Raw genomic sequence first — 27,839 nt, 5'->3', positions numbered from 1 at the left:
CTCCAGACCCGGGAGGATGAGCGGTGGTCCCCGGAGGATTGCTTCCTCCTGGCTGACGGATGGAGGGATGCAGCTCCTGCAAGGCTGCCTGTGGGGCTGCTGATCCCGGAGAGCGGCGCTGGGCAGGCTGGGAGCAAACCTGCGTCCCCCTCCAGGGAGGCTCACGAGGGTGTCAAGGGGGTCATCCTCTCTTCATCAGTTGTAGACTTGAGTCACAGTGGTCTTCACCATTTAGGAGCGATCTTTAAAGTTCTCAACCTCGGAGTGAGTGGGGCACCTCTGGGGCATGGTACGTATGTGCGACATAGCCGTGATTGAAGGCTCTTCTTACGTGCAGTTTTCTTTTAGAGAGAAATTCGAGAATGAGATAGAGGAGGGTTAACTTGGGGTTTTGTGTGCTGCTCTGATGTCCTCTGATGTCACAGATGATGAAAACTCTGATGTCCTCTCCTGGGTTTGGGGGGCGACTTGCCGAAAACACCCTTGGCCTCTTAATCAAAACACAACATCCCTAAAATAAGTGCAGTAGAAACTGTCACACACAGCTTTGCAGATGTCACAGGCTTGACTCTACCGGTGCCTCTGGTGCCTTCACCAGGTCCGGCCCTTGCCTGCTTAAGATCTAGTGGGTCTGTCTCCTCCCGCGATTTCTAGAACAAGGTTCCATCACACAGCCTTGAGGGGAGACGGGCAGGGGCCCTCACCAGCAGTTCTCTCACTGCACAGCAGTCACGTAATTTCCTTAAACTTCATCATGTCCTCACCTGGAAGATGGGAATGAGAATCTATTTATGGGTTATTAGGGGAATTAAATGATAAGCATATAAGGCACAGTGTCCTCAGCATGGTACACACACCCATGCATTGCACTGTTACCCTGTTGATTGACGGTTTTGAGTGCTTTTACAAAAGCCGTGTACTTAGATTTTAAGTAGCTACTTAGTTTATTAACCCCGTTTGTGTTGCGCACCCTGTTTTTCCCGTCAGGCGAGCCCTGGTCTTGCGGTCTCGTCTCTTAGCACTGCCCTCCATGAGTGATTACTGGGCCATCCTGTAATGCACCACTTTTAATGAAGCAAATGCTCTCAGCTCTGAACAAGGAACCCAACAGTGTCATGCATAAAGAAAGAAGGAGGACATTCCAGAGCCTTCTTCAGGCTTAATGAAGAAACTTTGTTTATGCTTCTCAGAAAACAGAGACGTCAATATACATTTTACTACCATGGCAACAAATCACTGAGTGAGGTGACCACGCAGAGTGGTGGACTTCTGGGGGTTACGGGTGCATTTTGCAGCCATAGCAACACTCTCTGGAGCCACCATTATCACTTCCAGAGACCCTTGTGATCAGGGAACACTGACCCTCATCTTCACACGGCCTCACAGAACCGAGGAGGGAGGACGGGCTCGTGTGATGCAGTCAAGCCGGCCCCTGTGGGGCGACGGCAAATGCTAGCTTGTCTCTGAGATTTCCTTTTCTGGTGTTTACCAGGATCTGCGGCTTCAGCGCTGGGGCTGAGAGAGCAAGAGCCTGAAGCTGACCTGGCGGCCAGGCCAAGAGTGTCCCGGCGTGAAGGCATCCCCACACTGTGTCCAGTCGCCACTCACTCCCCAGAGGCTGCGCCCGCCGCCAACAGCGAGCGACGGTGCCGCATCTTAGCTGCTCGGGGATTGTGTTCTCAGCATATTTGTGGAGTGTGGTTTCTAGCCGGTGTTTCTCAAGTTTCTGCCTTAAACTTGAAGGGACTTGGAAGGTGGTCTTGGCAGCAGAGTTGGGAGCTGAGAAACTGGTGGAAAAGGAGCGGCCTGCTGGCGCCACGTGCTGTGCTCCGCGGGCTTTAATAGAGCAGCGCAGTCGTGACGACCGGTGCTTACCTGCACCCCTGTGTGCCAGGCGCTGCTCGCTTGCTGCACCCGGAACAGGCCAGGCCTCTGGAGCACAGAGAGTTCGGGAACTCGCTCTAGGTCACACAGCTCGTAGATTTTCGAAACCTAGATTTGAACCCAGGCAGCTTGGCTTCCAGACCAGTGCCCTTAACGCCTACACTCTGCTGCCCTGGTAAATAGAGACACGTAAATACATACGTGTGTATAGTATACGTGATCATGTAAATCTAGGCAGCGTGTATCAACAGCATTAGAGAAGGGATGTCTGTGTCACCCACAGTCCTGCCACGCTGTGACTGTAAAATCGTACTTGCACGTATCGCGGGGGGAGGGTCAGTGTGCGTGTGCCCTGTCCTCCCCCCTTCGTACTGTCCTGTCTTATTTACGATCCGACCTGAGGGCCCACCGCGTGACGTATCAGACTTCCTGACGTGATGGTTACTGGCTGTTGCTGTGCGGCCGTTGCTACCACAGAGGACGCCAGAGCTAACGCAGCGTGTGTGTTCTTTGGTTTCCTTTTCGGTGTCTCCTTGCATGAGAACCAAGGCCCGGGCGTGGCTCCTGCCCTCGTTCTCTGGGCAGCGTGGGCCCGGGAGGGAGAATAGGATTCAGATGCCCTTGGGGATGAAGTTGGATGTTAAAGGATAGTTGATGGGAGAGGTGTGATGTGTGCCAGCCGGGCGAGACGCAGCGTCTCCAGGCCGGGAAGCCACTCTAGCAGCTGCGCGGTGAGGCCTGGCCTCGTTTTCCTGACACTTGTGTCTCCCGTTTAAACGATTTAAGGATGAATGTTGTGGGTTTTCTTTGAACTTGGCATGTATGACTACAGTCACCAGTGGAAGCGCTTTGAGGATGCGGCATGTTTTAAATTTAGTTGTTTGACAAAAACATTCTCTCTTTCTCCCCGTGGCAGCAATCGCCCCGTCAGCGGAACGCCCTCTGCACGGTTCCTAAGCGCTTCTCTCAGGGGCTGCCTAACCTCACCTGGCTGCACCTCCGCTCTAATGGGATCACAGCGCCGCCTCCTGGGGTCGGCTGCCACAAGTGAGTTGCGCGTTTCTTTTCCCAGGTTAGGAGGTCACCATCATCTCCTTCAAATGCCCGAGTGCCTGTTCTTTGGCTGCCTAACCACACCCCACCCCACTGAGTGTCGACTTTGGAGCAGAAGCGTGTAATGGCGTTTTCAAAGCCAGCTCGGAGGTGCGGTGCCACAGCGCCTCTGCTGGGTGGTCCACGCGGCTTCTGCAGCCGGTTCCACCTCTGACTCCCTCACGTGAAGCTGCCTGAAGGGTCAGAAATACCGTACTGAAGAACCTAGGGGTAAGACGGGAATAAAGACACAGACCTACTAGAGCATGGACTTGAGGATGTGGGGAGGGGGAAGGGTGAGCTGGGACAATGTGAGAGAGTGGCATGGACATGTGTACACTACCAAACGTAAGGTAGACAGCTAGTGGGAAGCAGCCGCATAGCACAGGGAGATGAGCTCGGTGCTTTGTGACCACCTAGAGGGGTGGGATAGGGAGGGTGGGAGGGAGGGAGACGCAAGAGGGAAGAGATATGGGAACATATGTATATGTATAACTGATTCACTTTGTTATAAAGCAGAAACTAACACACCATTGTAGAGCAATTATACTCCAATAAAGATGTTAAAAAACAAACAAAAAAAAACAAACAAAAAAAGAAATACTGTCCATGAATTAAACCAGCGGCTTTGCTCCCAAGGGCCCGTGTGTAACTGCGCTGGTTCCTGGTAAATAATGAGTCATTCTTCCTTTCTGGGAAAATCAGAAACCCCAGAGCAAGCTCTGTGCCATCCAGCCACAGTCCTGCCACTCCGATGCCGGGCGTCTCCTACCACTCCCACTCTAGAACTGGGGCCAAGCTGCCTACCCCCTTCACCCGCCCCTCCCAGCAGCCACAGGTCAGCCGGCACCCCCCAGTCCTGGAGCCACATGCAGCGTGAGGCCACCCCACTCTCCTGGCCCCTGTGCCTCAGTGCCCAGTCCTTCTATGCCAGCTTCTTAACCTTTAGGAAACCTCATGACGTGAATTTCAGACACGCCTTTAACATTAGTGCACGCTGGGCAGAGGGAAAAGCATGTGCAAGGACCATGAGGTGGCCGTGTCCTTGGGCATGGGAGGGGCAGCAGGGAGGCCATGTGGTGGAACAGAGGAGGGAAGGGGCTGGAGGTGCCTGCAGAGGCAGTCGACCAGAGCTGGTAGGCGCGATCGGTAGTTTGAATTTCATCACGAAAGAGGCAGGAAGTCACAGACGGTTTGAAGGGAGGGACGGGGCTTTAAGATCACTCTGAAAGGAGGGGTGAGTGTGCCGCAGCGTGGCCAGTTAGGCTGCTGCAGCTGTCTACGCAGGAGAGCCGGGGGATTCAGGTGGGATGGACGGCGTGGGAGGAACAGAGGGGTCCAAGGGTGACCCCCTTCCTGCTAGAGTCATTGCAGCCCCTGTGAAATGGCAGAGTAGAGGCGCAGAGGCCCTTCACTTGCCTGAACTATTGCTCACTGGCTTTAAAAGTATGTTTAAAGAAGTGAGTATTTTGCCTGTGTAACAGCGAAAACCCCCGTGCGCCATCCGTGCCTTTTCAGGCTCTGCAGGGAAGCAGCTAGTTTCTGTTGACAAGTGGGTGCCTCCGGCAGGGTGGGGACACCCCCGGGAGCTGTCTTCCTGGAGCTCCCGGGCCTTCCTGGACCCACTGGGTCGGCGCCTGGTTGCCTAGAGCAGTGTCCTCAGCTCCGGCCAGTGCGTCTGCCAGCGGCAGTGTGACAGGCAGCCATGCCTTCTCTGCTTCCACCTGGTCCCCGCCAGCGCGACCCGGTGGCCCCAGGCGTCTCTGAGTGTGTGTCAGGGAGGCTTGGGGGGGCTCCGCTCTTCACGGGGAACTGGGCTGGCGTGTCGAGGGCAGTCTCATGCTTCTGGTCCATGGCTGTCTTAGCAAAATGGCACTCAGTTCTGGAGAGTAATTGCACCTCGAAGGATAAAAACTAACTAGGGCTTGTGCTCATAAGCACTATTCTTTATTCTAAAATAAATACATGGTCTCAAATTTTGGAATTCTTTGACTTTGCCAGTCAAAGCGACCTGCGTAATGTTGTCTAAGATACAATTTTGCGTGTGATTTATAACCAGTTATATCATTAAAATTAGATCAGCTTGCTAAAGAGCTGAAACATTCATTAGAAATTTTAAGTAATTATGGGCTTATTGAAAGCCTTAAACTTTCCAAAAAGCCTAATTAAAACAATGCCAGAGGGCTTCCCTGGTGGCGCAGTGGTTGAGAGTCCGCCTGCCGATGCAGGGGACACGGGTTCATGCCCCGGTCCGGGAGGATCCCACATGCCGCGGAGCGGCTGGGCCCGTGAGCCATGGCTGCTGAGGCTGCGCGTCCGGAGCCTGTGCTCCGCAACGGGAGAGGCCACAACAGTGAGAGGCCCGCGTACCGCAAAAGACAAACAAACAAGCAAACAAACAAACAACGCCAGTGTTCACATTCTTCCCCCTCAGTGTCTTGGATGTGTAAGCTTGCTAGCAGGGAGAGAAGGTTTACAAAGGCCCATCAGTATATGTGCTTCCTTAGGCAAGCGACCCCAGGCCAGTATATAATGTGTGGCGTTCAGTTGAAAGTCCGTGAAATGCAATAATCAGTGGTTTACTGATAGTATTTGTGAATTTATCACTTAAAAGTGTGCACAAGAATATTCTAATGTATTATTATATAAGGTGGAAAAATCCCCTGTACACTTTCAGGTTCATAGTTGGCTAACATGCCCCCCCCCCCAAACAAACAAACAAGTAGACAAACAAGCGGGCTGGAACATCCTTGGCTTTGAGAAAGGCGTGTTGGAAGGTCCAGGGTACGTGGCTGCCTGCACATCCTGTTGAAGAATCTTAGAAGAGCAAACGCCGTCCTCCTTGCCTATTTTTGTATTAGCGAAATTAAAAGGGGACTAAACCAAAACCAATACGTTGAAGTAACGATGTTTAACTAATTTGCCTTTGTGTTTACCAAGGAAAGTTTAATTCCCCAAGTTTACTTCTTAAAAACTTTAAATAATAGGAAAATCCAAGACAGTAAAGGGAAAGAGAATTGTCTGCTCCTCAGGTAATCCGATTTTCCTTTAGGGCTGCCAGTCAAAAAGTTAAACTTGGTTTAAATGAGTACTTACTAGAGCTCTCAATTCTGTGTCTGTGAAACTATATTTTCTCCTTTCACATCTTGGGGACTCTGGTCAGTGTGGTGTTGAATTTTAATTTTTTCACCTTCCAAGGAAATGAGACGCGAGACCGTCCCTCCCTCTAGCTGGAGCGTCATTTGCTGATGGGGTCTGCAGGGGGCTGTCTGTCTGAGGAACGTTTTTGGGGAAGGAAAGCTGAGGATGTGGGTACAGGTTAGCCTGCATTCCAGGCCACTCTGCTCCCCATTGGTCTCCCAGGGCTGCTCAGGGCATGGAGCGTCACGCCCAGTGACAGAGAAGGCGGGCGGAGCTTCTCTGTCCCTCCGGGGCTGTGAGGTCCTCCCCCGTGAGACCGCAGCTGTGTCTGCTGCAGGGCAGGTGTGCGGGGCGCCAGACTGTCCCTGGCGATTAAATAGTGCCTCGCCCCGAGGATTCCTCAGTCTCTCGGTGAAGCCTGGGTGGAGCAGGGCGGGAGACGGGCGTCCTGCCTCTGCCTGGACGCCCAGGAGAAGGGGCCGTCACACCCCTTGGCTGAAACACTGAATGAGCCAGGGCATTTACATCCCTGAAAGCAACAGAGAAAGAGAAAATGATCGTTAATAACGACGGAGCCCTGATGAAATGTGGAGAAGCAAAAGCAGCTGAACAAAAGGGGCGACATAGAGTTTAATGTGAACCATTGATCGTCCGTTGTCGTTCAGTCCGTAAAGTTTTATTGGACATCTTCTACCTGTCTATGATACGTCTTTTGCCCAACCTTGTAAGGGATATTAATAGCTATTAAGTGACAGAAGAGCTCCCTGGTCAAATACTGGGAGAAACACCCCTTCACCATGTCTCCTGGCTTTGAGACTTCAAAGAGGCCTTAGTGTGCGAATTCTTCATCTCTAAGCAGAGCAGATACTCTGTCTCCTGGACATCCTTCCGTGACTATTCTCAGGCAGGGCGATTGTGCCCCAGTGGACGTTGGCATCCTCTGGAGATCTTGTGGTTTTCACAGCTTGGGCGGGGGGCATCTAGTGGGGTGAGGCCAGGATGCCGCTAAACACCCACCGGGCACGGGACGGTCCCCCCAACAAAGAACTGCCTGGTCCCAAGTGTCCGCAGTGCTGAGGCCCAGAGCCTGGCCAGATGCTGAGACGTGGAGTCTATTTGCTGGTGGGGGCAGAGCATGGGGTAAACGTCTGCATTGAAGCCGCTCCCTTAAAGAGAAGACATGAAGAAATTTGATGGTCATTTGATTTTCTGCTTTTAAATTACATATTTTTTGTTTTGTTTTAAAGGCATTTGAAAACTTTGCTTTTAGAAAGAAATCCTATCAAGATGTTACCTGTGGAGCTGGGTAAGTGCTAAAACAATAAAATAAAAGATAGTTTTAAACGCGGCCTTCTGCAGTTACCAGACCTGTAATGCAAATTCAGGCCTGACCCAGCAGGCAAGGCCAGCCGATGCTTTAACTCCCTTCCACGCCATCCTTCTGCCCCTGAGACAACACAGATCCGATCGCAAGAGCTGTTGCTGCTATGACGTGTGTCCTACACGTGAGCACAAGGTACGAACAATGCAAACGCGGAGCCCTGTACCTGCTGCTCAAGGAAGACCAGCATCAGGCCTTTGTGGACCCAGGTGTGCTCGTGAGTCCACCTGCCCCCTCCCCCCAGGCCAGCGTGACTTTTGTTCATCCTTCATTGCTTTCCTTGAAAGCGTTACCACTTACTATCCCTACACAATACATGTTTAAAGGGCCTTCCTTTCAAACTTTTTCTAAGTTGCATCATCCCTTGCGTATTCTTGGTGACCTGGCGTTTGGGGGCTCAGCACGATGTCTTCCAGGCTTGTCCATGTGGATGTGGACAGCTGTTGTGTGTTCATTTCTGTTCATTCTCCAGTGAATGGTTAGCTCCATTGCCTCCCTCCTGTCTTCTGTGCTGCTGTTTTCGTGAATTTTGCTTCAATATGTGTAATGGATCCAGTAGACACTCTTTGAACTGTCTTATTTATGTTTGCTCACACGGTCGCCCTTCTGGTACTCTCCATCTCCTCTTGAAGTTTCGTGCTTCCATCTGCGATGACGGTGTTGGCCTAAAGATCTGTCTTTTGTGTTATATTGAGTCTTATTGTAATGAATTATTTCAGGATTTTAAAAGGTCATCTTTATTTTCCCTTCTTTTTTTTTGCGGTACGTGGGCCTCTCACTGCTGTGGCCTCTCCCGTTGCGGAGCACAGGCTCCGGACGCGCAGGCTCGGTGGCCATGGCTCACGGGGCCAGCCGCTCCGCGACATGTGGGATCTTCCCAGACTGGGGCACGAACCCGTGTCCCCTGCATCGGCAGGCGGACTCTCAACCACTGCGCCACCAGGGAAGCCCTTCCCTTCATTTTTGAAGGTTGTTTTAGCAGACTGTATAGGCTCCTAGACTTTAGGCATCGTGACTGCTTTAGAAATACCTTTATTGTCTTGTGGACTCCATCGTCTGTCGAAAAGTCAGCAGTCTTACTGGTTTTCCCTTAGAAGTAATACATCTTTTTTCTATTTTTGTTTAATTTTCAGCAGTTTGTTTGGTTTTGTTTTTATAAATTTATTTATTTACTTATTACTTATTTTTGGCTGTGTTGGGTCTTCGTTGCTGCACGTGGGCTTTCTCTAGTTGTGGCGAGCGGGGGCTGCTCTTCATTGTGGTACAGTGGCTTCTCGTTGTGGCACGTGGGCTCTAGGCACGTGGGCTTCAGTAGTTGTGGCACCCGGGCTTAGTTGCTCCGTGGCATGTGGGATCTTCCAGGACCAGGACTCAAACCCGTGTCCCCTGCATTGGCAGGCGGATTCCTAACCACTGCATCACCAGGGAAGTCCCCGTTTACAGTTTTTGTGTTTTGCCATTTTGCTTGACTTTAAAAACTATCTTTGCTGACATTCACCCTCCTTCTGTTTGGTGTCACTATGGGTCCAGTTCGCCTCTGGCTCTAAGTCGATTGTCCACAAGCAAATTGGACAAATACATGCATTTCTAGTCACTCCTTAGGATTTTTTAAAGCGTATCTTTGCCCACTTTGTGAACTGTTTTTCTTTAAAAACACTGATCCCCAGCGTGTAGTGGTCAGGACTTCGCCATCCTGGACTCGCATGTGCCGTGCCTGGTGCAGACACAGCATGTCCTGCTCAGCCGCCCTCGGCGGTCCCTTGGGAGGAGACCTGGGCCTGGGGTCCCATGAGGCGGTTGCAGTCATGCCAGCACGTGACATCCAGGTGCTCACCTGGTTCTCCTGTTTGGATTCCACACTCTCCGAAAAATGTGAAAGAAAAGTTTTTGCTTCAGGAAACAAAGTTGTAAACCACTGACACTGAACATATTTTGTAGAATTTAATATTTTATTGTGTAATTAAAACCCATTGTCTTTCAACCCCAATTGTAGTTTCTATATGTATTTATACAAAGAGGGCTATACTGGTTCAAGTATAATAGATACATAATCGACTAGAAAAAAAAGGTAGAAGATAGCTAAATAAATTAGACTGAAAGGCTGAAAATGAATTCACTCCGTACAAGAAGGTAACTTGGACAGGACAAGGCTGTTTCAATGTGTTTAAGAACACAGGGGGCTGCTGGGTCTAGAGAGCCTGCCCCAGGGCTGAGGCCAGGCTTGGTGGGCAAGCCCCGCACCCTCACACCCTCACACCCTCACACCCTCGCACAGCTCCAGGCCCAGGCCACCGGGCTGTCAGCACGTCTGTGTCCCTGCACGTCCAGGGAAAGGAGACCTTGTGAGGCCAGGTGACACCCGTCTCTGGGAAGCTGTGGCCCTAACGCCCGATGAGGGATCTGGCACAAATTGTGGATGAATACGCAGGGGCCAATTTTCTCTCACATAACTTTACTAGAGATCAAAGTGTTTAAAAGGCAGCAAAAGCATTGCAGTAGAAAATACAGGTGTGTGGGCTGAACATCAATTAGAAGCAGATACTAGAAGGTCTGGATGGGGCAAATATCTTCATTTATATGGATTTATGTGCAGTGTGAGGGCCTGGGGCACAGGGACCAGCCCCTACCCAGCCTTCTGCGCAGGGAGCGGGCTCCAGGTTTGCGCGCGTCTCAGGCGTGGACGTACAGTCTACTAAAATGGCCTTTTATTCACTGTCGATTTCCCCAGTTAAAAAGATGAGCGTAAGTGAGGCGCCACCTCCCCTGGTGGATTTATCCGCAGAGCGTGAGCCCAACGAAGAAGCCATTCATTCTCAGGAGGCAGAGGGAACCATGGTAACAGAAAAGGCAGGCTTTTTCCCACCTGTGGGAAAACTAGACCTGCGTGAGTGCAGAAGGTCCTCCGAGCCTCCGGAGGACTGGCCGAGCGAGGAGGAGATCCGGCGCTTCTGGAAGCTGAGGCAGGAGATCGTGGAGAACCAGCAAGCGGAGGTTCTGGAGCGCCAGCGCCTGCCGGCGGAGCTGCCCCCAGCCCTCACGGCGGTGCTGAGCGACAAGGAGAAGCGGCGACCCCGCCCGAGACCCGTCTTCAGGTAAAAGTTGAAAGCAAAGGTGTACTTTCTTGATCTCTGCACAGCTGTAATATCATTTTGTGATTCTCTGTTAAGACGTCGGGTGGACGTATGTCCACGTCACCATCGTTCGTTACACGGCAGATGCCAGGCCTGGTTTAGGTTAAAGTTACCCAGAAAACAGGCTCAGAGGAAGAGGTTACACGAGAGAAAAACTCAAATCCTGTGGGGGGGGGGGGGGGTGTGGGGGTGTGCACACGTGTGTGGATGTGTGAATATACAGAGAGAACGTGACCCAGTAAGATTGGGGAATACAGCTCACACGTCGGCAAGGGCGGCGATGTCACGTCCAGGGCACAGAACGTGGTTAGCAGCCACTCCGGTCTGTGGCCCTGCAGATGGTGTGAACACACGCCCCGCGTGTCTGGTAAAAGTCTGTGGCGGGACAGTGAGGAAGGGCCCGTCTGAGAAGGCTGCCATTGGGCACTATTGGAAAACAGATTAAAGAGCTTTGATCCGCGTGCAAGGTGTGCACGTGTCTACTGCACTGTTGTTTCACCTGTTCTGTAGGTTTGAAAATTTTTCAGAGTAAAACCTTGTTCAAGCGTGATTACCTGGCCGTAGCCCTGGGAGGGCTGGAGGTGTGCAGGGCACAGACCCCCGAAACCAAGTTGTGCCTCGTCCAAGTCCGTGCGAGCCTTTTCCCGGCATGGCACGGTTTCACCGGTCCCAGGTGTAGGTCCAGCCGTGGCCTGGCCCGGGGAGCGGGGCGGAGGCCCTGATGGCCGACCCCGCCTACGTTGTGGATTCTGGGGGTGGCAACTGTCTGTGACCGTCGGGGCATCTCCGTGCAGCCAGCCCGCGGCCCTGAACTCACCCTCGGGGCCGTCACGGGGCTAGTGCGGTGCTCGGCTGACGCCCTGGTATCATCGTAGGACGAGGACGCCCTCCTTCAAGAGCGTCCTGCCCGAGCTGGCCCCATGGCAGCAGGCCCAGGGCCGCACCGGCCTGCCGGAAGAGAGTATCAGCCCAGATGGAGCAGCGCAGGAGGTGAGGTCGGGGGCAGCGGGGCGGGCTTGGCCTCGCCTGGAAGCTGCTCCTCGCGGGCCGTGTGCCCTGGGCGGCTGCAGGCCCTCAAGTTCGCCGCCCCGCCTCTGCCCTGTTTCCTCCTCTGGTCCCTTGGTCTTCCTCTACCCGTCCTCTCCTGTCAATCACCCAGCTTACAGGTCTTGTTTAAGAAAAGTGGCTTAAAAATAACGTGCCTGTCGGGGGGGTGCACTCCTGCCTCTGCCCCGCGGGGCTGTTGCTGGCTCGGTCGGCCTCGGTGCGGGGCCAGCTCGGGCCCTGTCCTCACTGTCTCCTCTGTCCCCTCTGTCCTCCAGCCCCACCAACCGCCTGTCTCCACCACGCTCTGGGCCCGCGAGGCCGGCTGGCGTGGACGGCGCCCTCCACCTTCTGGTTGTGTTCGGCCAGGGGGAGCTCCGGCGGGAGGTCAGAGAGAAGCGGGGAGGGAGGCAGGGTCCCTCTGCCCTGCCCACCGCTCCCGCTGCTGGGTGCCGGCAGCCCTTCCTTCCTTCACCCCAGGGTCCCGGGGTGGCTGCCGCCCGTCCTCCTAGCAGGGCCCCTACTCCACCTTGCGAATAGACCCTCCTGACATCACCCGCCTGAGTGTTTTCTCTTGGGGCCCTGCGGATGCAGATGGTCCTCAGGGCACGTGTTCTAATGGGCCAACGCGGTGGTCCCGACACCAGACGTGCTTTTCAAGTCGGGTTTCATGTCCTTCAGGGAGAGGCTGGGTGACGTTAGGCCCTCAGACCTGGTCAGGGTGCACGGTGGCCCTGCCCTGGGGCTGGCATCCTGACGGCAAGGACGCAGCCATCCGACAGCGAGGCTCAGATGTGACTGCATGGCCTGGGCCCCCGGGGCCATGGTGGTCGCGGGCCACGCCCCAGAGTGTCCCTCTGCGGGAGTCCAGGCTGCAGGGCGGGAGTGGGCCCTCACTGTGCGTCCCGACGGCCCTCTGCCCCGCATCCGGGCAGGTCCCGCTGCTGCCCAGCTGTGGAAGGTCAGCACCACCCCCCCGCCCCCACTTGCTAAGCACTTCTGTCTCCGAGGCTCAGCTGCCCCCGCAGCCACCGTCCACACCCTCTGGCTTGGGTGGGCACCTGGCTGGGGACCTCGGGAGGCCAGGCAGGACGTGCCCCTCCCCCCAGGTCGGGCTCCCCAGTGCCCAGGGTGCCGCCCGCCTTCGCTGAGGGCAGCTCTTGAATCAAAGGGCGAGCAGCAGCTCTCTCCGTGGTTTCTGTGCCGTGGGCCCCGAGACCACGTTCGGTGGCCTCCTTGGCAACAGCGTGGGGACCCCGTCCAGTGGCTTAGTCTCCACACAGCCCCGCGGAGCACGTCACACTTCCTGGTTACCTGTGCCCCTGAGAACGCTGCCCTGTGCCTCTTGAGGAACCTTCCAGCCCACTTCCCAAGAGGTGGCAGAGACAAAGACAGGCCCCTGCGCCCAGGAGCACCGCCCCTGATGTCACAGAGTCTCAGTTCCACGCGGGAGCACCGGCTTGGGTTGGGGGCTCGGGAAGCAGCCTCGCAGGCGAGGCGGGCTCTGCAGGGGTGCAGAGGGAGTGCCCGGCCCTCCCTCGGGCCTGGAGCTGGGGGAGCACGTAGCCAGATTCTGCCGACACCAATCTCCTGCCTCATCGTGGAGATAGGACAGAGGCTCTCGCAGGGCAGCGGCCAGAGCCCAGGAGGGCCCAGCTGCTGTGACCCTGGGCACCAAAGGGCCCCCGACGCGGGCAGCGGGAGAGGCCAGGGTGAGTCTGGGATGGTGGCCAGGGTCTGGGCCCACGATGGAGGGCTCTGCTGAGAGGGGAGACCGAGGGCCAGATGTGCAGGTGGGATGGGAGGGCGCTGACCATGGGACTCCGTGGAAGATCCAGGAATGGGGTCAGACAGGCAGGTGGAGACCCAGGCTGGAGACGTAGCATCCAGACCCAGAGTGCGTGGCGGGTGAAGCCCTGGCCCCGTCCCGGCCCCGTCGCCACAGCCGCAGCCTGGGCAGGGGTGGCTTCTGCTCAGCTCAGAGGCTCCCCAGCGTTGCGGCGCCTCTGTGCTCGCGTGGGCAGCAAGTCCCCTGGGCGTTGCCGTGGGCAGTTCGCAGTGCAGCGGGCGAGACGCAGCCAACAGCACAGTGACACCGCGGGTGACGGGGCTGGAGAGACAGGGCTCACGCTCTTAGGTGAGGCTCAGGCGTCTGAGAGGAAGTGGACCGGTCAGCATCCCCTGGGCCCCGTGCAGACCAGTGAATGCCTGAAGCCTTTGCTGTGGAGCTCATGGCCATGGCCCCGACCGGGCCTTCCCTGAAAAGTGTCCTGGTGCCTCACTGGGCAGGGGCTGGGCGGGGCCTGGCTTGTCCCCGCCCAGGGAGCTCTGCCCACACGTGCGTTTCGGAGCCCCCAGGCTGCCCCTGTGTCCGGCCACGGGATCAGGAGTGAAGGGCTTTTGTGTGAAGCTTTAAAAGTGACAGTAGATGGGCTTCCCTGGTGGCGCAGTGGTTGAGAATCCGCCTGCCAATGCAGGGGACATGGGTTCGTGCCCCGGTCTGGAAAGATCCCACATGCCACGGAGCGGCTGGGCCCGTGAGCCATGGCGGCTGAGCCTGCGCGTTCAGAGCCTGTGCTCCGCAACGGGAGACGCCACAACGGCGAGAGACCCGCGTACCGCAAAAAAAAAAAAAAAAAAAAAAAAGTGACAGTAGAAATCCTTGTAGGGACCTCCCTGGAGGTCCAGTGGTAAAGACTTCACCTTCCAGTGCAGGGGGTGTGGGTTTGATCCCTGGTCAGGGAGCTAAGATCCCACATACCTCGTGGCCAAAAAACCAAAACATGAAACGGAAGCAATATTGTAACAAATTCAGTAAAGACTTTAAAAATGGTCTTTTTTAGACCACATCAAAGAAAATCTTAAAAGAAATCTTTGTAAGCTGCGCACGAAGCTGCTTTTAAGGACAACATCCGTGTTCCGCTGTGTCCTCCAGAGATAGGCGAGCACTGCAGGAGTGGAGGGTGCTGGCCCAGGAGGATGCAGAGGAGGAGGGAGGGGCTCAGCCACCTCCTGACCCCACGGAGGAACCTGGTACGTCTGCGGGGGGCAGCCCGTTCAGCCCCGAGGGGTGGCGCGGTTGCCTGTGTCCAGGCTCACGGGTGAAGGAGGCTGCCTGCTCTGCAAAGCCTGACCGCTCACCGGCCTCTGCCACTCAGCCAGCAGCGACCTCCCCTTAGAAAGCAGGCCACCAGTGGGCCTCCCAGCACCCCGCCCTGGCCCGGGCTCGTCCTCCCTGTTCCCCGGCCTCCACCAGCCACCCCTCTGCAGCCCCGGTGCCCACTCCCGGCCTCCCGGGAGCCTCCCTGTGGCACTCGGACCCCAGCCGCCCCCCCACAGCCGCCCCGCACTCCTCCTGCGTGGGCTTCAGGCTGGCTGGCCACGTGGAGGGAGCGTCACTGCCCCTCGCCCTCCTCTGGGGGAGCTGTGCTCGTGCCCTCCTGGGGACTCCTCTGACCTCCTTGTTCCCAGGTCCGGTGAGAGGCTGTCTGTCCTCACCCGGAGGGCCGTCCCGAGGCCTGTCCGGTCCTCTCTGTGCTCGAGCTCCCCGAGGCGGCTCTGTCCTGGTGTCCAGGCCTCTCCTCGCTCTGCTCCCGCTCTGATCACGGCAGCCCCTCACCCCTGCTCGTGAGCCCGGCATAACGAAGTCACCCCGACCCCACCCTCGCCAGGGCCCAGAGCCTCCCTGCTGTCCCTCCTCTCTGCCCGGTGCCTTTGCACGCCACTTCCTCTGCCCTTACCTGCTGGGCCCCCCCGTCTGTGTGTCTTCAGAGCAGGGGTGGGACATGAACGTCTGCCTCGACCTGCACGGGCTCCTGGGCTCCAGACACCCGCTGGCCGGACTATGCAGGCGCCCCCGTCCCACCAGACCCCTAGGCAGCCCGGCCCTGGCTCCTGGGGCCGGCCACGCGCGATCATGCTGGCCTCCTGTCCTTCTGCCTGGTCCCCAGCCGCTCCTGCTTCCTGGGTGCTGATCGGGGTGGACAGAAGGGGCTCACGATGGCGGGCTCAGGGCTCCCAGGCTGGACTCGGTCCCCAGTCCAGGCCACACGCCACATGACCCGCAGCGGAAGGGCGATCTCCCCTCTGCCCAGGCCCCCTCAGCCTCTTCATGGCAGCAAGGGCACCTCCTCTCCCCCCAGACCACAGAGAGGATTGTTAAGATGACCCCCAGAGACCACGGACCCCCGGGGCAGCTGGAGCTCTGGGCAGACTGGTGCACCTTCTCCCCCCTCCCGCCTCCAGGGTGGTATTTAAGCATCATTATGACCATGGTGGCTGTCGGATGGGGAGCCACTGCAGGTCACTCGGGCTTAAATACGCGTGACACATGATAAAACGTACCACCTTGACCGTCGTTAAATGTCCAGTTCAGAGGCATTTAGGACATTCCCACTGTGGAACCGTCACCACATCTGTCTCCAGAACCTTCTCGTCTTCCCAAACGGAAACTCTGTCCCCGTTAAACACCAAGTCCTCACCCCACTTCCCCCGGCCCCCAGCCCCGCCCTCTACTTTCTGTCTCTGTATTTGGCTCCCGTGGGGACCTCCTGTGGGTGGAATCACACGGCATTGGTCCCTTTGCGTCTGGCTCATTTCACTGAGCGTAACGTCTTCAAGGTTCATCTGTATCGTAGCCTGTGTCAAAATTTCCTTCCTTTTTAAGGCTGAATGATATTCCATCCTGTGGACGGGCACATATTCTTCTCCGTCCGTCCATCCACAAATGCGAGAGTTGCTTCTGTCATGTGGCTGCAGTGCCCATGGGCGCGGCGTTGCCGGCGCGAACTGTCTTTTGTATGTGGGTCACTCCAGCTAGAAACGACTTCTGCGATACTGTGCAAGCAGCAGCTTATCCCGTTGTGTGTGTGTTTGTATATTACAGAGGAAGGCGGTCACTACGGTTTACAGCTGGAAATTGACAAATGTCTGTATAACTGGAGTAGCACAACATCCCATAAGTTAGATAGGAAATTTAGAAGCTCTGAAACTCACAGCAGGAAATTTTTACTTCATAAAACTTAAATATTTTATATGGCCTAAAATAGTATAATTAAAGTCAAAAGATAGGGGGAAATATTTGTGACATGTGTTTGTAACAAAAGATTAATATCTAAAATATAAAGAAAAACCACAAGCAGATTTTTTAAATTAAAGAATGCAGTAGAGAAATGGGCAAAGTATGTAGGACAGGCAGTTCACAGGTGAGGAAGCCCCAGTGGCAGTAAATTCAGAAAAGAAGCCCGGCTGCTCGGAGCTCCGGGTGTAAACACCCACCAGCACCGCTCGTGAAGCGGCCAGCAGAACAGAGGCCTCGGGCAGCAGGCTTCCGGCCACTGCTGCTGCCAGGGCGTCAGCTGCTTGGAAATGTCTAGTAAAGTTAAAAATGCTGATTTCTTGGAAGACTTCTGGTGTCCCGCCTCACAGAAATAAAGCAGTCGGATCACAGGCCTGTCGTACAGAGACGTGGGTTTGTGGAACCCACAAAAGCATCGTCCGCATGCCCACCGCGTCCTCTGTCCCCCAGCCGCACCAGGCCCTCCCGCGTTCCGGCTGCACCCGTGTGCTCTGTGGGGCCGCCCACGTCCTGCCCCCCGGAGCCTGAAAGCAGGAAGGGAAGGGAAGACTCCTCCCGCATGGGCAGGGGGCCTGAGCCTCCTGACTCATCACCCCCTTTTTAAAAAGCCTTGCGTTTTCATTTTCCACGATGCTCTAAACTGGCAGCTGTGCCAGTGGCCTCTGGATCCATTTTATTGGCCTGAAGAATAGCCCTCGTCTGCTTGACGCTCAACATATGAACCTCGGGGTCAGGGGACTTCCCTGGCTGTCCAGTGGCTTAGACTCTGCACTTCCAGTCTAGGGGGCCCGGGTTCTATCCCTGGTCAGGGAACTAAGGTCCCACATGCCACAGAGCACGGCCAAAAAGTAAAACAAAACAAAACAAAACAAAAAACTCAGGGTCGAGCCACTCTCGGCCACTAACACGGCGCCGTCCTCCTCGCCTGCTCCGCAGGGTGCAAGGCCCTCCCTCCTCTGTACTTTGTGATAACAGTAAGATATGGCTGGGCTTTCAGTCCAAATCATATACTTCTAAAGGTTTTAAAGATAAATGTCTGACTCTAAGAAGTACACCTAGTAGCTTTAGCACTAGTTCTTTCCCTGTGTTGGAGCACTGTTGAGGAGAACCCTGATTAATGACAGTGTGTGTGCCGGCTCCCAGGCAGCCAGCAGGTAGTTTCAGTTCTGCTGCGTCTGCAGCCTGGCAGCATCGGGGGGAGCAGAGCAGAGGAAAGGTCGGACGTGGTTTCTGCTCCCCTCTCCCGCCCATCCACCCCCCTCCATCCTCCCTCCTCTCTCCCAGCCTTCCCTGGCGCTAGGTCCTTCTAAGAGTCAGACAGGTGCTGGGGTGGAGCTGACGACGCAGGCAGACAGGTCCCGCCCTGGTAACCCGCTTAGAGGTGACCGGGCAGATAAGCCCTGCTCTGATCCCCCTCGCCTCCCCAGGACCCGCACGCGCCCTGTCCCTGCAGCAGCTGTGCTGCCCCGACCCACAGACAGACAGATAAGCACAGGTCTAAAGCTGCCTGAGGAGCGCAGGCTCGGTCTGGTTCTCAGACTTGTCCGTTCGGGGGTGGGGGCAGCAGCGGGCAGCGCTGGTCAAGGGCCCTGGTGTGTTTCCACTCACGTCCTTGTTACGTGGGCGCAGGGCCCCCGGTTTCTGCCGCTGAAGGCGGGATCGTACCAGGGCCCCGGGGCAGGACGAGGCTGCCACGGGATGGCTGGGGTGGGACGTGGCAGAGGTCACAGGTCCTCAGGAAGCCCCGGGCACCCCAGCAGAGCAGTGAGGACATACCCCCAGCAGCAGGGTGTCGGGCACCCTCAGCAGCACGGGGCCTGGCGTGGAAGCCGAGGAGGTCAGGGTGCAGGAGGGCTCCAACCAGACATCCAGTTGTGGCCCAAGGAGGGAGGAGGGAAAAGGAAGGCTGTGGAAAGGCAGACCTGGTAGATAGAGAACCAGGGAAAGGGGAATCGGGTGGGAGACGGGGGGCCACTTTGAAGACGTGGGTGAGCAAATCCAGATGAGACACACCAGGTCCAGCTGACCAGAAATCCAGGTGTGACGTCCGCGGGCCCTAGAAATAGGAATTCGCTAGCATTTGTAGCGCTATTTCAACATATTTTGTGTAATGCTGCAACCTACAAGTTTTAAGGAATTTGTTGTTTTCAAAAATAAATTGAGGTGGCCTGTGAATTCTTACGGAGAGTTTCCAGAGCCACGACAGAACTACCCTGTCTTCCTCTGCCCCTGGACATGGCCCCTGCACCCAGTAAAACCCGTGGAGGCTGCTGGGGAGAGCAGAGAAAGCATCCTGCAGGAGGCGCTGGACGGTAGCCATCTGGAGCTCGCAGGGTCCCTGAGAGCATCGGAGCTTGCCTGGCCTTGGGCGCCGGGCATGGGGGTAGGGGGCTAGTTAGTGGGACGCACCTGAGCTCCAGCCGTGCCCGCACGCGTGCAGGAGGCCCTCCTTCGCACCCGGAGTCACAGCAGTCTTACTGTAGCAGAAGAGCCAGCACTGGGTTACTTCCTGCACGTTTTCGGTTGCTTTGTGTCAGTTTGTTGTGCCACTGATCCAAGCTGGTGAATCTGTCATTCAGGTTTTCCGACGGCGAGGCTTCTTCTGCTTTCCCCACTTCATTAGTCAGGTGTGAGCCCTCGTGTGTTAGCTTGACGTAGTGATTTAACACAGGGCCGTACGAGAGGCGCGGGGCCCCTGCAGAGTGTTTCCATCTGCTGCGCTGGCGCCCCCGGGCCGCTGAGGAGCCGTCCACCAGCCCCGTGTCCTGCGCTCTGCCCTCACCCTGCACCGCCGGCCAGCCCAGGCCAAGGGTTGGGGACCCCAGCGTGTGGGGCACGAGTGTGCTGCACCCGAAGCCGCCTTGGTGTTAGCGGCTGTGTATTCCCGGATTCCTGAAACCCTCTCGCTGCGTTTCCAGGTGGCGTCCGAGGTTCCCTTTGCCGCTGACCTGATAGGTCATGAGAAAATACCGATGCTTTCGCCTGGGAAACTGAAACAAAGCAAAGAGAAATAATTGCAAGCAAGTGAGGAAATGAGGTGGGTACCGGGTCTCGTTCCGTTCTGCTGGACGCGGCGCCCTCCGACCTCCCCCTGCAGATGCATCTCTCCCGCTCCCCCCACCTCAGCCCCGGCGTGCCCTGGGCCCCTCCTGCAGGTCCAGGTACACTCAGGGACAAAAAGCAGGAGAGCCGCCATGCCGCCACTTTTCAGCTCTCACTCGCGCAGTGTCCACTCGACCCCTAGATCGCCGCCCTTTCCGCCCCTCGCCCCCCCGGGACAGCGGCTGCTTAGGGTCCTGGCGAGCCCTCGTCCTCCTGTGCTGACGCTGCCCTGCCGCCGGGCGCTCTGCCCTCGGCCCCCTGCCGCCCCAGAGTCCGCACCAGGAATGACCGCGGGGGCTCCGCGCTGCCCTCCCCGCCTTCCCGCCGCCCCCGTCTGCACCAGGCCCACCGCAGGGAGGCACCTCCATGGGCTCAGAGGCCAGAGCTGAAGTAAACCGGGGGGCTCGGGGTGGGGGGACCCGCCTGCCCTGGGCCCTGGCACTGCTCCCACCACGGGCACCAGCTGTGGTCTGAGGGCCTGGGGGAAGGTCATCACGCTGTGACCTGTGGACGGCAGAGGGCTCATTCCTTCTCCCTCACCCTGGAAATCGGGGAAACGTCGTAGGTCTGCGCCTGGGGCTAACCCAGCCACGTGGGTTGGAATGTGCTCTCATGTCCTCTGGGGAACTTCCGTCGCCCGCGTGGGCCCTCAGCAAGCCACAGCAGACGACATCTACACGGACGCCCCTGCGCCGTGGACAGGATTTCCTGAGAGCTGGGCTCTGAGATGCTGGGCGGGCAGGCCCTTCACCCAGCGTCTGTCCTGCAGGCCTCAGGAGGCCGCTGTGCTGGTGGGGCGGGGTCTCGGGAGGCCCGGCCGGGGATCCACCAGGCTCTGCCGCCCTTCCCACTGAGTGCCCGACATCCCGCGGGAGGGCTCTGGGCCATACCGAGCAGACGTGTCTAAAATCCTACTTGATGCCGTGCTCTGTTCCTCTCTTTGAGGGTTTATTAAAGCTGTGTGTTTCATATGAAAACAAAGACACACCTCCTCCTTCGCGTGCAGAGCGTGCAGTGTCCTCGGTGTGCAACGTCTTTCGTGAGCTGGTCTAGCAGCTGTGAGTGCAGGAGGGGGCGGTAAAGGCAGTCTGTCCGTCTGTGGGCTGGTGCCCAACCGGGGGCCGGCCGACCAGCCCCGGGACTGCTGTTTTGGCCAGAAGGAGAAAGGGAAAATTCTCCCTCCGCGTTCAGGTAGAATCCTTTCCTCGCTGCCCTTTGTTTCCCCAGTGCCTTCCGAGAGGAAAAGCGGAAACAGCACATCCAGCAACTGCGGGAACGAAGAAGCAGATTCCGAGGGTCGGCACCTCTTGAGGAGATAGGGAGGGCCACGCAGGACTTGGAAATTGTAAGTATTTGTCAGCTCGACTTGAAAATAAGATTTGATTAAAACTCGAAGGGAACCACACGTTCTCTAAACTTGTGGAGTCTTCCCAGCATCACGGGTGGTCAGAGGATAAGGAAACATTCCCGCAAGCGTGCGCCCCCGGGTGCCGGCACCACTGGACGGACCCGCGGCTGTGGTCCTCCCGGCACGCCCACGTCTGTGTGGCAGGAAGGTTGCCACCAGCATCAGTCCGTCCATCCGTCCATCCCACAGACGTAGATAAGCACCTACTGCGTGTCTGGAGTGTCCGCCGTCACGAGAGTGACGCAGAGATGGAGGAGACACCTTCCTGCCCTGCCCAGCACATAGGCAGCCCACCCCCCCCCCACCCCCCCTCCCCGCGAGCACCCAGGCCTCCACGCATCCCCATCAGCTGCCCCCGCTGCCCGCGGGCACTCGCTCTCCCAGCCGCAGGAGCACCTGCCTGTCCTCCCAGCACCCAGGCCCCAGCTCGTGGGCCTGTTCTGAGCCGTGTGTCTCACCCCGGCGCGGTGGCCCAGAGCCCCTCTCCCGGGTCTGCTGCCCCAGGGCTAGCAGCATCGTCCCCACCGCCCGCCGAGGGCTCTGTCACTATTGTCCCCTCTCTTGGGGCCCACAGGGATGGGGGGGAAGGAACACAGGCAGGGGCTGGGGTGCTTTGTAGAGACCCCACCCTGCTCAGACTCTGCCCCTGTTCTCAGACTCTTTTCCTTCCCGGCCCTGCCTTCAGAGGAACCTTTATTCTCTCCAAATCTATCATTGACGGGAGTAACCTCATTCTTGGACACCCGAAACCCTACCTCTTAGGGCTTCTGAACAGCTGTGTCTCATCGCACTGCTTCAGATTAGAGACTCAAAAGTCTGTTTGGTGTTGGGAACACCTCTATGCTCACAGATTTCATAACCTGTATGAAATGAGTCAATTCCTTGAAAGACACCATCAGCCAAAACTCAACAGGAGAAGAAACGATCTGAATAGACTGATACTATTAATGAACTTGAATCAATAATTCATAAGCTTTCCAGTGGGTTCACTGGTGAAGTCTACCAAACATTCAAGGAAGAAATTGCGTCAACTCCCTTCCAGAGGCTAGAAGCAGAGGGAATACTTTGTAACACCCTATGAAGCCAGCATCGCCCCAGTGCCAAAAGCAAGGGCATTACATGAAAGGAAAACTACAGACCAGTCTCTCTCATGAACAAAGATGCAAAAACCCTCACCAAAACACGAGCCAGTCAAATTCAACAACGTATAAAAAGAATAACGAACGACCAAGTGGAATGTACCCCAGACATGCAAGGCTGGCTCAGCGTCTGAAAGCCAGTTTACATGACGCATCACATCCACAGGCTGAAGAAGAAAAATCATAGGATTGTATCAGTAGCTGCAAAAAAAAAAAAAGCATTTGACAAAATCTGACACCCATTCATGATAAAAACCCTCAGCAAACTGGGAATAGAGGGGAGCTTCCTCAGCTTGTTAAAGGACATCCACAGAGACTCTGCACTAACATCATACTTAATGGTGAGAAACTAGACGCTTTCCCCCAAGGTCAGTAACAAGGCAGGGGTGTCCCCTCTCACTGTTTCTCCTCAGCATCTTTGTTCTTAGGTGGCATGATTGTCTGTGTAGAAAATCCCAAAGAATTGACCCCAAAAATTCCTGGAACTAGTAAACAATTATAACAAGGTTGCAGGATACAAGGCTAATATATAAAAGTCCATTGCTTACCATATACCAGCAATGAACAAGTGGAATTTGAAATTAAAAACAATACCATTTATATTAGCACCCCAAAAATGGTGCTAGGTATAAATCTAACAAAATGTGCACAAAATCTATATGAGGAAAAGTACAAAACTCTGATGAAGGTAACTAAAGAAGAATAAATAAATGGAGAGATGGTCCATGTTCATGGATAGGAAGACTCAGTATTGTCAAGATGTCAGTTCTTCCCAACTTGATCCATAGATTCACCTTAAACTCAGTCAAAATCCCAGCAAGTTATTCTGTGGATATTGACCAACTGATTCTAAAGTTTATATGGCGGCAAAAGACCCAAAAGAGCCAACACAATATTGAAGAAGAAGAACAAGGTCGGAGAACTGACACTACCCAACGTCGAGACTTTCTATAAAGTTACAGCAATCAAGACGGTGTGTTGTTGGTGAAAGAAGAGTCAGATAGATCAATGGCACAGAAGACAGAGCCCAGAAATGGACCCACACAAATACAGTCAACTGATCTTTGACACATGAGCAAAGGGAACAAAACAGAGCAAAGAGAGTGTTTTCAACAGCTGGTGCTGGGCCACCCGGACATCCACGTGCAGAAAAATGAATCTAGACACAGACCTTATACCCGTCACAAATATTAACTAAAAGTGGATCACTCTTACCAGACTGTGTACATTGAATATGTACAGTTTTTTATATAAATTGTACCTCAATAAAGCTGTAAAAACATGGGTCACAGACCTAAATGTAAAATGCAAAAATATAAAGCTCCTAGAAGACAACATAGAAAACCTAGATGACCTTGAGTTGGTGACGCCTTTTTACATAGAACATCAAGGCATGAAAGAAAAAAATGGTAAGTTGGACTTCATTAAAATTTAAAAATTCTGTTCTGTGCAGGACACTGTCAAGAATAAGACAGCCACAGACTTGGAGGAAATAGTTGCGAGAGACATATCTGATAAACCACTGTTGTCCAAAATAAGCAAAGAACTCTTAAAGACTCAACAATAAGAAAGCAAACAACCCTATTAAATGATGGGCCACAGACCTGAACCGACACCTTGCCAGAGAAGGTACATAGATGTTAAATATGCTTATGAAAAAGTGCTGAACAAAGTACTTCATTAGGAAATGCAATTTAAAGCAACAAGGAGCTAGCACTGCACACCTGTTAGAATGGCTGTGATGCAGACACGGACCACACCAGCTGCCCATGGACTGAGGAGCAGCAGGGACTCTCACTCACCACCGGTGGGAACACAGAGCAGTGCAGCCACCTTGGAGACAGCGTGACGGTTTCTTACAAAATTAAGTATACTCTTACCATACAGTCCAGCAGTTGTGCTCCTTAGTATTTACCCACAGGAGTTGAAAACTTACGTCCACACAGAAACCTGCACACAAATGTGTGTAGCAGCTTCATTCATAACTGCCAAAACTTGGAAACAACCAAGATGTCCTTCCGTAGGGGAACGGGCTAATGAACTGTGGTCCATCCAGACACTGGAATATTACTCGGTGTGCAAAATGAGCTAAGAGGCCGTGAAAGACAGGGAAACACTATAAATGCTTATTACAAAGTGAAAGAAGCCAATCTGAAAACGCGGCCTACGGTATGATTCCAACTCTGTGACATTCTGGGAAAGGCAGAACTATGGAGACAGTAGAGAGGCCAGCGGTTGCCAGGGGTTGGGGGGAGGGAGGGGTGAACGGGGGGCACAGGGGATGCTAGGGCAGTGGGGCTGCTCTGTGTGACCCTGTGAGGATGGATGCGTGTCACTGTGCGTTTGTGCAAAGCCACGGAATGACAACACTAGGAGTGAACCCTAAGGCCAGCTGTGGGCTTGGGTGGTGACGCGTCAGCCTGGGCTCATCAGCTGTAACAAACGTCCCCTCTGGCGGGGGGTGAAAACTACAGAAATAAAGTCCCGGGTGAAGTGTGGGTGCCCGAGAGCCACGCACACGGTTCACAAGACAGTCTCGACAGCGTTTGATGCACCACCGGTGGGAGAAGGTGGGCCCCGCGGCCAGGAGCTCACATCAGGTTGGAAGGCCAGGAGGTCTGCATCTGGTGAGAGGGCCAGCTGATGCCCGGCAGGCTCTCCCTCCAGGTGCACGTGGCCCCTTTTCTCGTGGGTTAGTCTCCAGTCTGCCCTGCGGCCCCACTGGACAACAGGAGAGGAGCAAAGTGAGGCAGCTCCTCAGCACAAAGGAAAGGGAGAGGAGAGGCCAGCTCCTCCCATAATCACGAACAGAGCACGGGCCGCCCGCTAGAGGCCACGTTTCCCAACACCCCTCATGGCGTATGCGACGGCCTGTGATTACGGTCGGGCCAGCAGGACAGGAATAGACGTAGACGTGTGTATGAACTTCCTGAGCTTGTCCTCCCCTCCCCCTGCTGGAATGCACAGGCGATGCTGGGAGCTGGGGCAGCCATCCCAGACCCTGAGGTTGAGAGTGTGGAGTGAGGGGCAGAGTAACGTCCCCATGCTGACAGCAGCCCTCAGATAAACCGCCGCACCTGGTTCGGCCTCCCCATCTGGGCCTTTGTTCCAGCCGCTGAGCCTGTAACCTAACCATTCACAGGCCAGCTTGGTTCTGGAGGAAGAAAGCCACCTGCTGCTGTGACACGAGGGCCTCTGAGAGGGAGGCTGGCAAGAAGCGAGATGGCTGGTTCCACGGGGCCCACGGACTCAGGACTGGAGAGGCTGAGGGTGGAAGGTCCGCAGCACCCTCGCCACCCTGCTCAGCTCCCCTGTCCACCCAGCAGGACGTGTGGGGGATGGACTCTCAGAGGTTGAACAAGGAGGTCTGGGCCCGTGGGCCCTCCCGCGGAAGGGGGGCGCCACCCGATGCCTTCCTGAGCGCGGGAGCCACGAGGATCAGGCCGGACGCCTGCTCCCTGCCTTGAGAGTGGGAAGGGGCCCCTGAAGAAAACTGGCGGAGATGAATGCCCTCAGAGCCCTGGCTCGTGGGCCCCCCGCCCCCATCCTGACTGACCAGCAGGGCCGCGTCCCAGTGGGTACGGCATTTCAGTGCCTACTCCTTGAGTGGGTGGGAGCCGGGACGCTGGGCGCTCGAGGGAGGGACCAAAACGGCCGACTGGAAACGCGCAGACGAATTGAAGTCCTCTGGGCAATGATGGAAACCAGCTGTTACAAGAGTGGGCACTCAGGTATCTGAGAACTTGGAGTTAAGTGAAAAGTACAGCCAGAATCCCTAAAAGTTAAAAAGCCTGAATCAACAGATGAGGTCGAGCAAATCCCCCAAGAAGCGGAACAAAGACAAAAGGAGGGATGGAAAGCAGAGATGAGTCAGACCCTAGGGTCGACCGGAGAGGCCTGACCTCCGAGATGCTCTGGAAACTCACGGGAAAACCCAGGGAGGTTCAGGAAGCAGGCTGTTTCCAGGCTGCCGGGCGGCCATGGGCCCAGACCATCCCAAACAGGCTCTGAGGTCCTGGAGCCCCCAGGGAGGGACAGGGCACATGCAGAGACTGGGCCAGGTGCCACGCGGGGACTCGGGGACGTCCCTTCCCTTCCCTCTGGAGCTGGAAGAGCGGGCGTGTCCTCCCAAGACGGGGAAGAGACCCCGGGGGAGGAGCCCGGCCCGAGGGTCTGCAGGGGAGCCAGGCTGCTTGGATGACCCCAGGAAAGGACGGGCCTGGGGAACTAAGTGGATGTTTTTAAAGGAGCAGTCAGCTCACAGAGTACACATCTCTGCCGGAAGGAAACCGCAAGCAGTGGGTACTCAGTGGACGGCAGCGGAGGTTCCCCTGGGCCTCACGACACAAGCTCTGGGCCTCACGACACAAGCTCTGGGTGTTAGTTTCACCCAAGATCGTGGTAGATCCATCTTAGGGGACGAGGCGGCGTAGGGGTCTCAGGGGGGCCTCCAGGCTATGCCCCAGGGAGACAGAGCTGAGGGGGCGGCGAGGGGAGGGAGGGGAGCGTGGAGGACACGGCCCCCCGGGGGTGGGGAGGCCCCGCGCAGACACACCTGCCCTCAGACGCGGGAGGGCCCGCTCCTTTTGCTCTGGCCGCCTGGTCCCCTGCGTTCTCCATCTCACCGTCTTCTGGCCCAGCTGATGGGTCGGGGTGAGCAGAGGGGGTGAGGCGTGCTGGGGGGGCTCCCCCTCGGGAGGGCGGCTCTGGGCCCAGGGGACAGGTCCCACCCGTCACCCGGTGCCCTCCCCAGCCCCGTGGCCAGGCTAACCTGACCCCTTTCTTTCTCCCCAAGGCCAGGAGGCTGCAGGATGAAGTAATGAAACTAGAACCGAGGTCGACCTTGAACAGAAACCATCACGGTACAGCTCTCCCCGGAAGCCTTTCGCTCGGCCCGACTTTGTTGCAGCCTCAGAATCTATTTTTTAACACAAACTATTAAGAACCTGCAAACGTTTACAGATGCTAATGACAGAGCATCACTGGTACAGACTGAGCATCTTCTCACCTGGAAAACAGGCCGGCAGCTCGCTGCCTCCCCAGGGGTCGCCCCTGTGCAGGGCGTGAGGTTTACGGGTCCCCATCTGCGCTGCCTATTCGGAGGCTGCAGGAGGGCTGAGCTGCATTAAGAGAATACGGTGACGGCCGCGTGGCATCCGTTTGCAGCCCGTCGGCTGGCAGAACGTGGTGTCGGCACCTGTGCCCCCCGACCCTGCTCACAGCGGGGATCAAGCTTTCACGACTGACTAAAGTGGGGCCCGAGGTCCGTGGGGCCGTCTTTGCTGGGGAGGCAGGAGTGCCCTCCTCCCGCCCGGCGGCGCTGCTCCCCTCCCTGGGCGCTGCCCCTCCCCTGGCCCTGCAGCACCGCCGGGCCCCGTCCCAGGCCCCCAGGCTCTCACCCAGCGTCGGCGCGACTTAGTCTCTTGTGCCGAACGTCTGA

General features: G+C 56.0%; 1 protein-coding gene across 1 annotated transcript; it reads left to right on the top strand.

Annotated features, from left to right (window-relative positions):
• LRRC27 (leucine rich repeat containing 27) lies at window positions 1-27,341 on the top strand (the record flags this gene model as incomplete). Its single annotated transcript, XM_060034149.1, is given in 13 exon segments — window positions 1-264; window positions 2,801-2,931; window positions 7,365-7,423; window positions 7,570-7,715; window positions 10,112-10,590; window positions 11,505-11,619; window positions 11,952-12,162; window positions 12,609-12,726; window positions 14,609-14,648; window positions 14,650-14,706; window positions 19,669-19,787; window positions 21,080-21,197; window positions 27,195-27,341. Coding segments are annotated over 13 exon segments (2,004 nt in total), but the record flags the coding sequence as incomplete, so codon positions are not given.
• Window positions 27,342-27,839: the final 498 nt, after the last annotated feature.

This window comes from Delphinus delphis, chromosome 16, assembly GCF_949987515.2.
Source record: "Delphinus delphis chromosome 16, mDelDel1.2, whole genome shotgun sequence".
Lineage (NCBI taxonomy): Eukaryota > Metazoa > Chordata > Mammalia > Artiodactyla > Delphinidae > Delphinus > Delphinus delphis.
The sequence above is the reverse complement of the archived record's forward strand: the minus strand, read 5'-3'. Positions and strand labels throughout refer to the sequence as shown.